This window comes from Pinus tabuliformis, chromosome 7 (assembly GCF_031772625.1).
Source record: "Pinus tabuliformis cultivar Carrire ecotype Pingquan chromosome 7, CPIR1, whole genome shotgun sequence".
In the NCBI taxonomy this organism is placed as follows: Eukaryota; Viridiplantae; Streptophyta; class Pinopsida; order Pinales; family Pinaceae; genus Pinus; species Pinus tabuliformis.
Genome location: NC_142293.1, coordinates 1,328,264,364 through 1,328,280,070, shown reverse-complemented (window position 1 = coordinate 1,328,280,070; position 15,707 = coordinate 1,328,264,364). Strand labels below are relative to the sequence as shown.

The 15,707-nt window shown below is 35.7% G+C and overlaps 1 protein-coding gene across 4 annotated transcripts in view; it reads right to left on the bottom strand.

Annotated features, from left to right (window-relative positions):
* Positions 1-4,051: 4,051 nt before the first annotated feature.
* LOC149252476 (protein tesmin/TSO1-like CXC 5) overlaps positions 4,052-15,707 on the bottom strand; it is a 167,380-nt gene continuing 155,724 nt past the window's right edge. The window contains exons 5-9 of one of the 4 annotated variants that reach the window (XM_089459715.1): positions 9,287-9,646; positions 5,912-6,021; positions 5,502-5,596; positions 4,864-5,295; positions 4,052-4,749 (exon numbers count right to left, since the gene is read on the bottom strand). In XM_089459715.1, coding sequence (XP_089315841.1) covers positions 4,517-4,749; positions 4,864-5,295; positions 5,502-5,596; positions 5,912-6,021; positions 9,287-9,646 — 1,230 coding nt within the window. In that variant the 3' untranslated portion in view covers positions 4,052-4,516. Of the gene's footprint in view, positions 4,750-4,863; positions 5,296-5,501; positions 5,597-5,911; positions 6,022-9,286; positions 9,668-15,707 lie in introns of all 4 variants that reach the window. The other 3 variants (XM_089459713.1, XM_089459716.1, XM_089459714.1) reach the window with 3 other exon arrangements.

The following is a 15,707-nucleotide window of genomic DNA, read 5'->3' as shown; positions in this document are numbered from 1 at the left end:
TTTCGTCGAGAGGTCCGGGTCTCCCTGACTCTTACAGGTCCTCCAGATACTTTAAATGAATGCCGGAGAATCGACCATGGCAAGCCAGCTCCCCTTCTTGTTCTGGAGAACCAACTAGCAGAAGGATCCAGGCAAAAAACAAAATTAGCAATAAAGGAATCCGGTCTTGCAGCGATACAAATCTTCATCAGAACCCTGTCAGGGAATACGATCTGCAAGCAAATAAGAACAGGGATGCTGATAAAAAACTTAAAGGAAGAAATACAAGAATTATTAGGCATATCAGCAAGCCTGCTGAGCTTGGTTTATGCAGGACACATTTTACAGGAAAAATTTACAGTGCAGCATTATGGAATAGTGAGAGATTCAACTATTTTTCTGAGCATGAGGCTGAGAGGTGGAAGTTTCGGATCTAGCTCAAAGGGCACAGGCTCATTCAAGGATGCTGTCAAAGGAAAAGGGGAAGCCTCCAACAAGCCAACACCACCACAAGATCTGCCTGGTCCTTATATTGTGGAGCAAAGTAAGCAGACACCAGTTTTGACAATCGATATGCCGGAGGTAAACAACTTTCATGCTGATTTCTCTTCTTTGGCAGTCATTTGTAGATTCAATGGCTTTTGGCCTAAAACAGATGCTTTACGGCATTGGATCTTTTCCACTTGGTCACCAAACTGTGACATCCATTTATGCTCCAAAGGATTTTTTATTGTAAAATTCGACTCAGTTGAGGAAAAAGACCATGTCCTCCATGAGGGGCCATGGTTCTGGGGCAATGCAGGGCTCTTCACGACCCCCTGGTTTCCGGGTTTTGACCCCTCCTCTATGGTGGTCTCCAAAATGCCGGTCTGGGTCAGGTTACATAACCTCCCGCTTCATTTTTGGCTTCCCAAAGTTTTTGAAGCAATGGGGAATGCAATAGGCAAATACATCAAGCAAGATGTGGAAAGAATTGCTAGATTCATACATACTTTTGCTAGAATTTGTGTCGAAGTTGACCTCAATCAAGGGCTACCTGACAGCATCATTCTAATCCATAACAACTCCCAGTGGAAACAACCTCTAGATTACGAAAACACGGCCTTCAGGTGCCGAGGCTGTCAACAGACAGGTCACCTCCGTAATAATTGTCCTCAAGTCAAAAGAGAAAACAGAAGGAACAAGAAACAAGCAAAAAAACCAAGAGGCTGGCAACACACAGAGAACCCAGAAGAAGAAACAGAAGACGAGGAGGCAGATAACCCTCCACCTGATCATGACGATGATCCAATTGGGGGCGAAGCCACGGCTTCCTCCCCCATAGCAACTAATCAAGCTCACATGTCGCCAGAATCCGAGAATTTGGCAGCTCAGGGAATGTTGGCCTCTTTGTCGAAGAAAAATCCAGTTCTTGAGGACACTAGCGGGGCTAAAAGACATCACTCTCCAGAACACTCTGACTCAGATAAGGACGCTCCTTGTCATGTGGAGGATTCCTCTCTTGTCCTTATTTCATCCTCTCCAACTCAAGGGGATTGGCGAAAGGTTGAGAAGAAAAAGGGGAGAAAATCATAATTTCCCTCCCTCTTTGTGTATTATTTCTTTCGGTCTCTTTCTCTTATCTTTCTCTTCTATTTTTTCTTGTCCTCCAGCTGAGGCTGTTGTGCTGGTTCTTCGTCAACCAGTTGAGGATGTTGAGCTGGTCTTTGTTAACCAGCTGAGACTCTTTTCTTCTACCTTTTTTAAGGCAAAGAACGAGTCTTTCGGAATGCTCTGCATATACTTTGTAACTCTCTATTTTTATTAATGGATGGTTCGCTTTTTCCTGTGGAAAAAAAAAAAAACACTCCAACATATGTATAATCATATTTTGTATATTTAGTATTAAATTTAAAATTTAAAATTTACAAAATAAATTAAATTGTTAATACATATAGGTAAATAATAAAATAATATTAAAGAAATATTCATTATTATTTGTTTATATAACTTTTATAATAATTGCATGATAATAAATGTATGCTTTTACACAAGAAATTTCAGAGAAATCCTCCACCAAAAAATGTGTTTCAACAGCTAAAATTTGAATTAATATGTTTAAATGGTAAAAAAAATAATGTTTTTCATGTATTTACAATTTAGTCATTACAAATTCACTAAAATTTTGTGTTTACTTGTTTAAAGTGAAATTTAATTCTGCATTGATGCATACCCACATTTCAAATTTCCAATAACCATGAAATACTGGAATTTTAGAAAAAATGAAAAACATATTTATTTTTTTAACTCGAGAATACTTCATATAGTTGAAAATATCATTTATCCTCTTAAATATCATTCATATATATATATATATATATATATATATATGTGTGTGTGTGTGAGATGACGATTGAATTCCAAATTAAGCCCCTTTATATAAAAAAACATAAGATTTGATCTTTTGACTAATGGAGATCGTGATAATATTACGTACTTTTGATTCATTTTCCGGAGAATCCACAGTATGAACATTTTTATTCCAATGTTTCAAATCCCAAATGGGATCCATCATCAGGGCTTGAAACATTGGAATAAAAATGTTCATACTGTGGATTCTCCAGAAAATGAATCAAAAGATACAAACCACAGATCCCTTAAATCCAAAATATTACGTACTCTATATTTAATGTTCCATAGGTGTTTTTATCCAATGCGGGGTTCATATCTCAAGCAGATTTTACCAAGACCTTAACTAACATGGTATGCAAGGTTATATTAAGTACTCTATATTTAATGTTCCAAAGGTGTTTTTATCCAATGCGGGGTTCATATCTCAAGAATATTTTACCAAGATCTTAACTAACATGGATTTATACATGGTTAACTTAAAATAAGATTCAATCTTGTTTGAGTTTTATTGCTCCAACTCAATGATTATCATTGACCAAATTTCTTGATAATGTACTGGTTATTGAATTTCTACTCGACAACATTTTTTTAAACCTCAAATTTCCTCTTATCTTTGATTATGAGTGTTCAAATTTATAAACCCATCTTTCAACATCACAAATCACACCACCAATATCCTCTCTGCCTAGGATCCAGACAGGAGTTTAACCCAAAAAAGGGCAAAAAAAATGAAACCTCTTCGTGATTAATATAATTCTCCAATGAGCTTAAGATGATGAACTCATCATTTTCGAAAGCCTCTCAGTGCTGGTGGCCTTATTTAAATCCAGAGTCCTAGTGCCATTCCCAAGGCCTTAGGGATTGGGCTTGTCGTTTTCAAAACCTCTCAGTGCTGGTGAGCTTATGTAAATCCAGAGTCGTGGAGCCACTCCAAAAGCCTTAAAGGATTTCAACCAAATGACCTCTATTACTCTAAGCCTACATGTATTCATTTTCCATCTTAAATTTATGCAGCTTGGTTTCACTTATTCGTGAAGAGGCCTTCACCAAGGGTTTTTTTAATCTGCAAACAAGGATTGGGTTTTGGTCACACAAACTTCCAGTAGAGACATGCCTTGAGACCAAACTCCATAGATTTTTAACAAACCCAAGAACTTTAATTCGGAAATCAAACCAATTTTTGTTATCGTTATCCTTTGTTATGATATGGAGGCTTTATAAGACTCAATTGTTAATTAAACTTTCAATTTATAATTTGTTTTTAGTATCCCACGAAAGTAATTATTCACCTCATTTGCGGTTCCGTTTGTCTTTCACGCACATGGGGGAATGAATTGCAAGGTTGAATGCCACAATACTTGTATCATTAAATCTCTCAAATAACGAATCTGTGTTTTACGTAAAAAGGATTTTGAATTATAACTATTAGATATAAGTATGAATGATTAAATGCTGCCATTACGTAAGAGGGAATCAACTTAATGAAGTTTAGAATAATCCAAGTACGAATACAAATGGATAATAGCAAATCCATACTTGTGGTATTGATGTTGCCTGAAACAAATTCCATGTTCACTGTATGTAAATGTAGGCATCAAACTCTGAAATATGAACACTTGCGTTAATAAAAACTTGTAATTCCCAACTTTTAAATAGTCAAAAGAATCAGATCCAAACCATGTGAAAAAAGAGCTAATTCCTTTACAAAATTAAACAGTACATATGAAGCATGCGAATTCAGAAAAGAATATAATAAAGGATCAGTTCTGCACTAACAACTATCTAAGTGTTCCCCTGGATTATGTCCGACCATCGGAACAGCACTTGTGGATGTAGTCAGCTTCTGTTTCCACAGGTGGAGGCACAAAAACCTTGGCCAACACTTACCTTTAGGTCAGAGGACAAAGCAATCTGTCGTGCAGAACTGACAATGCTTAATAACGTCATAAAAATCATTCCAAAATGGAATTATTTCGATCAACATCATACCTTGTTGAAATTAAATTATGATGCCTAAAAGAAACACCTTGTTCCAGTTGTGCACTTTACAGCATTTATTACTTTTCAACTGGAAAGGGATCATTATCACTTCCCATTCATGATGAAACTGAACATATTTCTAACCCTATATCAACTACCACTTATGTCATAATTTCTGTTGACATGTAACCACCGCATCAGGCTTGTCTCCATTTCGTAATGATCCAGAGGAACTGGCATTTACCTCTGTCACTAAGGCCCCTGAACTAGCTGATAGTGGCACCGATAAAGGAACTGTAACAGTTTTGCTCGCAGGTACAGGCCTGCTAAGTTGAGGATTTAATTCAGGCTGCTGGTTCCTTTTCATTGTCATTGCTGCTTCTGTTGAATACTGTGTGGCTGTATAGACAAAATTATCTTGATAAGACCCTCTTTCAGAAAAATAAATGAACTCACATAGCAAATAATGTATGACCATAAATCAATCCAGTGAAAGAGTCATTAGGTACAAACCTCTTCTTTTGCCTACATCAATAATACTCCGAAGACAGTTACGAAATTCTGACAGGATAATTCTCTCTTGTTCGGCAAATGTTTGTGTTGTATGATGACTACAAGGCTTCCTACAACCACCAGAGGGTGAAGACGGGGCTGTAAAGAGAGTATCTTGTTCATCACACATCAGAGCTAAAGTACCCGGTGACATGGCTCTTTGCTTAGAAGAATTGGCACCACTATCAAATTCTGCCTCTTCAGCACAGTTAGTAGAGGATGCACCAGCAGCAACCTTGTACCCTCGGTCTGTTTCCATCCTGTCATCTCTAATCTGTTCATTACGAAACTCATTCTGAGTTGATGATTCAGGGGAGTCTTTGTTATTTGTCAAACTGTTTCCCTTGGTTGCTTGCTTATCCAAAGGCCCATTTTCCAAACTTGTTTGAGCTGCTGATTAAAATCAGAGATGCAAATTCTCTATCAAATCTATGACAAACAAAACTCACATTATTTGCTTCAAGTTATATTTTTGACATAAATCCATGCATTCACAGAAAAACATACAAGCAATAGAGTGCCGTCTAGTTTTTTTGAGAATTTAGATGAAACGAAACTAATTTTAAAGTAATTTGTAAAAATGAAAAGCATTGGATCACCTCCACAAGCATTTGCAGCTTCTCTGGAAGCAATGACAAGAAGTTGGCAGAGACCTTTAACACTATCTGTCTGTACCACATCAGCCAAAAGAGACCTAAATAGCAATATCATAACTGTTAGATTTATGGACTAACAACACATTACTCCCAGGCTTCAACTGCTATAGTCAAGTACATCACAATGCTAATTGAAATTAGTGTTTTGTGCATTACTCATTAATAAATATAAAATTAATAACAAAATTGGAGATCAAGACAAAAATAGACCTTCAGCCTTCTAAAAAACTTGCCTTGAATAAACTACCAAACAAATAATTTCTCATATGAAGGGTAATAAAAATACCTCCACGCTAAAAAATTGATAAAAATAGACTAAATGTACATGGTGCTTATTATTAACAATAATATACCTGTAAATAACCTTAGATGATGGAATCCCAAAAGCTCCAGTTCCATTAACTGTTGAGAGGGGAGGATTTGAAGCATTCATTGTGGAAGATATATTTTTCATTGTACTTCCCTGTTAAATTCCAATAAAATAACCTTATATGTATTAAACCTTGCATTCAATAAATACCATTATCTAGAGAGTTCCACATTGAGATAAACCATTTACAAAGTTCAGCTTGCCTTGTCAATTAGTCATTTTTTTCCAAGATCAAATCAAATTACTCACCAGTAGAAAATTGAAGCGAACAAAGTTCCTTCTTCGGATTAATTACTCCAGAAGACTTGGAATATAAAGTTATCCATGAGGATACAAATATTATATATTAAATATATGAATAAAAAAGATCATACAATGAGAGTGAAAGGCTTGCTTATATACCAAGCAGGTGTCTCTTCATGGAGAGTCATGTCTCATTTAGACATGACTCTTCAACCTAATTACTAATTAACTAATCATTATTTATGATTATTATCATTTACATTATTTCCTATATATTTATTCATAACATTGCCTTCCTCCTCAAAAAGCTTTGTCCTCAAAGCTTGTCGATGAAAAATGCTTGATCTCTTTTTCGGTTTCGAATGTCTTTTCGTCTTTGAACAATGATCTTCGTCGATACAAGTTGATATGATCTTCCAAGTGACAAACAAAATTGTCGCACTGAGAAGGGATCAAACCATCCTACATTAATCTTTTGTGTAATATTCTGATCACTAGAATTTTGTAACTACTTGTCATCATAGGACTGGATTGAGGTTACTTCACTATTCTCTAGAACATCAGTTTGTTGTTTCTGTTCTGAATGGTCTCGATACGTAGCTTGGTTGAGTTGTCTACTCTCATGATTTGGATGTCGATAGGGAACTTTTTTGGTTTGACTTTCCCTTATTAAGTGTGAGGAAATTTTTTGATTTTCTTCTTGTGAGGATGTTGTTGAGTTTGTTACCAAACCTTCACTTGGGATGTTCATCGTCTGAACTACAATATCTAAGTGTGTATTTTCTTCAACTTGCTTGTCTTCTTCTTGAGTTGTGACATTCACTAGATTGGTATCTGCTCCCTTATCTTCAACTTGGACTGCTACGACTGGAGACTTTGATACTTCTTGAGCAAGTTGTTCTAACTTGTCTGTTAATGACTTTTTGTCCTTTTTAAGCTTCTTGATTTGTGTTAATAATTTTTCACTATGGTTTTTCAGCCGAGAGACTTCTTCACTTTTGTCAGCGATGATTTTGTCAACTTCCTTTTGCATTTTTTGTATCGTTTTTTTACTTTCTTGAAGAATTACTTTTGAGATTTCTTGTGTGTCTTCTGGCGTCACTGAATCTGGCTTCAAAGTAACATCTTGTAGCGTTATTTTTTTCTTTTTGTGGGAAAAGGTAAAAAACTTATTTTTCGTATTTAGAATAAAGGACCCTAGAGTTTCCATCCAAGGTGAGCCCAAAACAATGTCACTATCGTCAAAAAATAAGGTTTTCACGGTGAATTGTGAGGTAAAAGTATAATCCCCAATACTTAATTGTAGATTGTTTATGTCGTATTGTTTGTTACTTGTGCCAACAATTTTTTTCGATTATAGTCGATTCAGGAATTACTAGTTGGTTAGCACATTTAGTACTAACGTAATTACTATCTTCAGTAGGACTGATAGAGATTATAATATCTCTTCCTGCTAGTGATCCTTTGATTTTAAATAGTGTACTAACACATTTAATAAAAGTTTTAGGAAATATTTCCTTATTGGTTTCCATTTTTCTTCACTTATTTTACCTTCCCTTTTTTTTATTAATTTTTATTGTTATTTCCTTTATATATATATATATATATATATATATTATAAAATTATTTAAAAATTCTTAAAACCTTGGCAACTTTGTGTCTTATCTTTTTAATATCACCCTTTTTTCTCTGTGATATAAATTTTTGAAAGCATATATATATATATATATATATATATATATATATATGTTTTTTTAAATACCCTTTCTTACTTCAAATGAAATTTTTTTATAGCCTTGAGGGTGATATGGAATATTTCAATTTTTATTATATATATATATATATATATATATATATTAAATATTATAATTATATATATATATATATATATAAAATCTTAACCTTACCATACGACTTCTAATTTCTCCAAGTTAATTTATGCTTAGCGTACAAACTCGCTTAACCTATAGAGTCGTACAGTCGTGACCGTACACAAATGTTTTGTACTCTTCCAACAAGAATGGCGTGACCTAGTTTGTTTTTCAAGCACTCGAGGCAACCCAGGGTTTGGTTTAATAGAAATATGCGATCGCTATTGAGGAAGGATGTGTTGGTTGGATCAATAATTGGTTGGCGTGGCTTGAGGTTGTGGGTGTGTCGTTGTAGACAGTTGCAGACGCCATTGTTTGAGCACAATAGTGTCACGGAGGTTGCAGCGAGAGGAGAAGGATTTGACTGACGAAACGATGATTGTGGGCTCGATCAGGAAGACGAAGGGTGTGTGGAGGTTACTGCTGTAGGAAACGTTGGCGATTGCAGGTGGATGCACATAGCCGAGTGGGGACAACAGTGGCAAGAAATGTGGCCGCAGATCAGGCCAGGTAAGTCGTTTCAACTCTTTTCTTCTTCTTCTTCTTTTTAAATAAAAACCTTTAATTTCTTTTCTTTTTTTATAACTTTTGTTTTATTATTAGTTTTTCCCTATTTTTTTCTAATGATATATATATTTTTTTCTAATGATTCTTTTAATATATATATATTTTTTGTCTTGATTTTTTTTTAATTGTTCTTGACTATTTTTTTTAAACATATATATATATATATATGGCCAAAAGCCTAGTAGTGGAACTGGCAGAATGGAGAACCTCCGAGTTGTAGCGAAACGCTTGACTTTGACGACAACAATGTTGACAAAGTTGACAACCAAAGGCCTAGTGATCAGCCAACGTGGCTCTGATACCAAATGAAGTGAACAAAGTTCCTTCTTCAGATTAATTACTCCAAAAGACTTGGAATATAAAGTTATCCATGAAGATACAAATATTATATATTAAATATATGAATAAGAGTGATCATACAATGAAAGTGAGAGGCTTGCTTATATACCAAGCAGGTGTCTCTTCATGGAGAATCATGTCTCATTTAGACATGACTCTTCAACCTAATTACTAATTAACTAATCATTATTTATGATTATTATCATTTACATTATTTTACATTATTTCTTATATATTTATTCATAACAAAAATTCAAACTTTTCTTTACTCATACAAACATAAAATTAAAGCCATAGACAGCATAAGGACCAAGAATTCAACATCTATATGACTATACCTGTAGAGCTTGAGATGTTTGGCGAGAAGCATGTTCCTTTGGTGTTTGATGAAATAGGACTTCCTGAGTTTTCCTCTTTTTGCTAGGAGAAGGAGACGAATAACCTACAGGTGCAGTTGTTCCAGACATAGAAGCATTTGATACAGGCTGAGGATAATTTAAGCTTCCGGTAATATCACTTTGATAGAGAGCCTTTCTTTCTTCACTGTTTTCGTAATTCTTGCAATCAATGCATTTGCAATTTTCAGAGCACAAAATATTTCCTTGGAAACATTCACAATACTTCTTCAAGCACCCCGATTTCTTGCAATGACACCCTTTATTATGTTTAGCTGGAAGAAGTTGCTCTCCCATATCTTCCTGATTTTGAAAGACAGCATTCTGAAATAGAGTCAGCAATATGTCAAGAATTCCAGAAAACAAACGACTAGTATAGTCTTCAAAACTCCACTACCTTTAATATATTGTTGCAATAAAAAATTCGTGTGTGAGTAAAGACTAATAAATTATAATTTACAGAAATTGACGCAAATGAACTAACAAGTGAATCAGCGAATCACTGTCACGCTAACACTACATAAGTTGAGAGGAGCATAAAATCATGTAGGGCTAATTTTCGATCCATGTTTTTTTAGCAGTCCAATCACCGATGTCTGATGTTATCAAATAGCACTTTGGATGTTTACACCATCTAAAGTTAGGCATTTTGATTTTTGCCAAAACTGGACAATTATGTTTATAATCTATGAGGTGAAAAGAGCAGCTGGTCACAAAATTTTTACAATAAAATAGATAAAGCATTTGATTTGAGAAAGATCGAGTCTAGAGAATTATGTGGAAAGTTTTCATTGACAATATGTGCATTAACACAGGGCAGATAAGAAGTTATTAAAATGCAGCATTTACAAGGTAATCAACAGATGAATTCACAGAGCAAACACAGCAATCTCCAACACAATACAAAGCAACTTCAGATCCATATTCCCAGGTTTATCCCAGTTTGATTCTGAACCCAATCCCATTCCAATGACACTTTTCCAGTCCTCTTTGTCATGGAAAAAAAAAATGTTACAAGCCTTGGCCCATCACAGCAAGAGGTTCAGCTCATACGACACCTGGAGGAATTGTTTGTCAATGAATTACATCAAGAGAGGCCTATTTAACAGGGGAAATTGTGCAGGGCAACTCTAAGGTAATAAAGACAAGGTTGGAATGGGGTAAAACAACAATAGGTGCCATTTATGGAGTACAAGAATTCAGAGTTTAAGGATAACCTTTGACTCATGGATGCACCAGGACGTGTCAAGCAATGGGAAAGTAAGACTGATTTGAAATGAGAAGGCATATGCCTGACAAATTACTCGAGGTTTCTGAGCTCTTGGGCTTCACCTAAGTTAGGATTTTAGCCTCTAAATCTCATACATAATTTTATCTCACTAGTAGAATTTCACATAAAAATATGAATAAATAACCCTTTTAGAGGGTTTTTAGAGGCTTCCACCCTCTTTGCCTCTTTGGTTTAAACTTTAAAGGTTATGTACTAACCCATGAACATTCAAGAATCCTCTTCAAGTTAAAAAAAAATAGGTATATCTGATTCAGATAATGAAATGATATGTTGTTATGTCCCTATACTACTAGTGTAACCCCTTATTGTTATTAGTACAACCCCCTTATTATATTGTTGTACCCATGTAATCCCCATATTGTTATTATTGTACCCCATAAAAACCCACTATTGTTATTATTGTGCCCTTACATTATTATTGTTATGTTGGCTCTAATTATATTATGACCCCTTAGACTCCTATATATAGAAAGGAGGTCTTGTCATTTGTATCATCTAAGAATTGTTCATTTGTGTAATGTAAAGGAGGTTTCCCCCTCAAAAAAACTTATTTCTAAGGCGTTGATCTATCTTTTCTATCTTTTTGTGAGCTGGTTTCATAACATTTCGTATCAGAGCTTTGGATTCTAGGGTTTCGCTGCTCCAAACAGGTCATCGTGGGATTTTCGCTATAACTCTTTCGCTATGAAGTTTCAGAAGCTAAAACAAAAAGCCATTTGAGAAGAAATCGGTCTGAACCTCGGCTCCGAATTTTAGAGCTTTTTGCGGAGACATCATCTGAGGAAGTTGGCCTTTTTGCAGACTCCCGAATTACATTCCAAACAAGTCACCTTGGGAAAATCGTCATAACTGTCTCTCTAAGCATCAGATTGCAATTTCGTAAGAAGTTACAGAAAGAGGACAGACTATAGTTTCCTGTGTATATTTTTCAGATCCAAAGGTCAAACCAGTGACACGTGGCACTTCATACAAATTTGCTCTTTTGAAAAGGTATATAATCGGGTCATCTTGGGAGATTGTGCATAACCTTTTCTTGGAGAATCCAATTTCGATCAGACTGATGGCATTGGAAATAGGACACAGAGGGCTACTACAGGTCGCTATTTCAGAACTGGAGGAGCCGAAATTACAGAGTTATAGTTGTTTCAAGATCGAGCTCCTAAATCAAGAAAAGCGATATGAGGAAGTTTGATGGCAAGGATCCGGTAAATTGGATACTACAGATGGAGCAATATTTTGATATACATGGTGTACCATTGTTACAAAAGGTATGTATTGCATCTTCATATTTATAACCGGGTCAATTTTTTTGGTATAAAGGGCTTTGTTCTCGTAAACAACTTGTTACGTGGTCAATTTTCACGGAGGAAATGATAGCACATTATGAGGATACAAAGAGCAACACCTTCTTTAAAGCAACACCACAACAATTGGAAGAAAAAAGAGAAAAAGGGCTTTGTTACAAAGTGGAAAGAAAAATTATGGCAACAAGGAAGTCTACCCCTCACAACTATAAAGATGGAAGTGTTGTTTCTCTTAGCCTTCCACAAACTACAAGGGTTACACCACAACAATTGGAAGAAAAAAGAGAAAAGGGGCTTTGTTACAATTGTGATAACAAATACATTAAAGGTCATAAGTGTGCTGAGAAGAAATTATTTTACATTGATTGTGGAGAGGAGGAAGAAAAAGATCAAGAAACGTCAAAAGAAGAGTATATACACCAGGAACCAACCCCAAAGAAAGATGAAATGAATCTGACCATATCTTGTAAAGCATTGGAAAGAAATACCACTCCTAAAACTATCAAGATAGAAGGACATATCAAGAATAAAAAGGTTCAAAAAGTGAAAGATCACATCGAGAAAGAAGAAATGAATCCGACCATATCTTGTAATGCATTGGACGGAATTACCACTCCTCAAACTAGCAACATAGAAAGACATCAAAAAGAAAAATGTTCAAGAATTAAAAGATCACATCGAGTCTCAAGAAATCAATCCGACCATATCTTGTAATGCATTGGAAGAAATTACCACTCAAACTATCAAGATAGAAGGACATATAAAGAAGAAAAAGGTAAGAATGTTGATTGATTCAAGTAGTACCCATAATTTTATTGAATGTAAGATAGCCAAGGAGTTGAGTTGCTTCCTATATCCAGCACCGGAGTGTTAAGTGATAGTTGCAAGTGGAGGAACCATAAATTGCTCTGGAAAGTGCCATAATATCAAGCTATCCATGGGAGAATATGTATTGAATAGCCCAATGCTTTCCATTCCAATGGGTGGTGCTGATGTTTTACTAGGAGTCCAATGGCTACAATCTTTGGGTACGATAACTTTTAATTTTCAAGAACTTTTCTTGAAATTTTTTTGATAAAGAAAGGAAGTTGAATTGAGGGGTATCGAAGGAAAACCCGGAAAGATAATCAACTCTAACAGCATGACAAAGCTTCTAAACAAAAAACAACGGGGTGTAATTGCACAATTATGTTCACTAGAGGATCCCACATTGAAATCATGTATTTCTCCAGATCTCCAAACGTTTTGGAAAATCATTCCAAGGTATTTGAGACTCCCAAAGGCCTCCCACCTATTCGTGATCATGATCATGCTATTCATTTGATTCCACGAAGTGTTCCTCCAAACATCAGGCCTTACATATATCCATATGCCCAAAGGAGTGGGAACTCATTCAAAAGTTGCAGAAGATCCCAATTCAAACAATATTGCGAGAACTTGACAAGGAAGGAAAAATCATATTGGAACTTGAAGCAGTCACAGAACCGAGAAATCGAAAGTTATGAAATAGATCAATTTCAGAGTATCTCATCAAGTGGAAGAACTTACCCGCTAAAGATTCCACATGGGAGGACAAGAATTTATACAGAAGCATCAAGAACTACTCAAGTGTTGAGAACAACACTTTAAAGGAGAGGGGCATGTTAGGTCCCTATACTAATAGTGTAATCCCTTGTTTTATTAGTACAACCCCCTTATTATATTGTTGTGCCCATGTAGTCCCCATATTGTTATTATTGTGCCCCATAGAAGCCCACTATTGTTATTATTGTGCCCTTACATTATTATTGTTATGTCAGCGCTGATTATATTATGACCCCTTAGACTCCTATATATAGAAAGGAGGTCTTGTCATTTGTATCATCTAAGAATTGTTCATTTGTGTAATGTAAAGGAGGTTTCCCCCTCAAAAAAACTTATTTCTAAGGCGTTGATCTATCTTTTCTATCTTTTTGTGAGCTGGTTTCATAACATATGTGTATGTTTTCCCTGTTAGCACACAATCTAGCAAGGGTCCTAGGAGGGGTTCCAAAGGGACTACAACTAGACCAAGTGACAACAACGAGACAAGGACCCACTATCACCCAATGTTTTCAAAACCGGAACCGGTGACCAGACTAGTCCACCTAATGAACTGGGTTTCGAACTGGCACTGGTCAGGTCTAAACGAACTGGTTTAAAAAAATTCATTAAATAATTAATTTTTAATGAAAAAAAAACTATTTTTAAGATTTAAAACCATGATTCCAAGCCAATAGAAACAAAATATGCAAGGTTTGCTCATCTATATACCATGTAAAAGTGATTATATCAAAATGGTATCAAGTGCAATACATATCCGCAACAAAACACATAATCAATGAGGCTCTAAATGGCCTCTAGAGTCCGAAAGCAATGCTCTAAGCTATGATGTCACTGAACTACTACAAGTCTACATATTAGTGATCAACAACATGATCACTCCTCATCATGATCAAACTCATCACCACTACTAGACAAGAGATCATCAGCATGAGCTACATAAATAATATGCCTCCGAGTTTGAGGACTCCTAAAACTCCTCTACAACTTTAGTAGTAGTAGCAAAAATAGACATCAAAACTACAAATCACTGATCCACGTGGTCACCCATGAAACTCATCATTGATTCAACGCTACTAGAAATACATAAACATCATCAACAAGAGATACATGAACATCATCTAGCTCAAAGTCTTCAGACTTGGATTGCTCAACCTTATAACATGATAGAAATTGAAAAGGTTTAACATGCCTAACCAATGATTTTTGTTTGAGTGAAGGGTTCATCTCCTCAACCTTATAATGTGGTAGAAAAAGATTAGCATGCCTAACCAGTTGTTTTCCTTTGAGTGAAGGGTGCATTCTTGTTAAGGCCATGGTAGAGGAGTTCAACAATCAATACCACCAACATCAACAAAGTTCAACAATCAATGCCGCCACAATCAAGGTTCTTAAAGTGCTTCATGCTCTTGATCAAATGCCAATCTCATACCTTCACGCATGATAGAATCAAATGGAAACATTGCAAACCATGAAATCTTGAAAACCATTAAGTCTGTTGAATTTTGAGTGAAATCTAAAATTCTAGTTTCTCCATATGAAATCCAACAAGGTCGAAACCACTCTCAAACATCCTGAGTCATTTCATGGTAATGTTAAAAATTTAAGTAAAAGGATGAAAATGAAAATTAAAGGAAATGTCACTTTCACTTTAAGAATTTAACATTACCATTAATTGCCAACATTGTTAGGGTTGAGATGTGTCAAGAAAATGAGAGGGTAGGCATGTTTTTCTTGGAGGGACTATTTTTGGAGGAAAACAACCCCAACTTTCCCTCAAACCAGCTTCAAAACTCACAAAAATGCATTTTGTAGGGGTTATAGTTGCCCTGGCAATAAACCGGACGATTTAGGACAAAACCGGCCGGTTTAGGACAAAACCAGCCGATTTAGGACAAAACTGGTCGATTTAACCACAAACCAGTCGGTTCTGTCCTAAACTGGCCGATTAGGGCAAAGAAAAGGCGAAATGAGGAGGTAAATCGGGTTTTTAAGCCGGTTTGACCCGGTAGGCTTGCTAACCAGTTGGTTTGACCGGTTACCGGTTCAGACCAGCCAGTTTTTAAAACATTGTTGTCACCACAGTCAATGTCCCCTGCTCTTTATGGACTTTCACTGATGAGAGTAGCCCCGGTATTAGGGAAATCACCAAAAAGATAGGGGTTAATAACAACGTACAATGTGATTT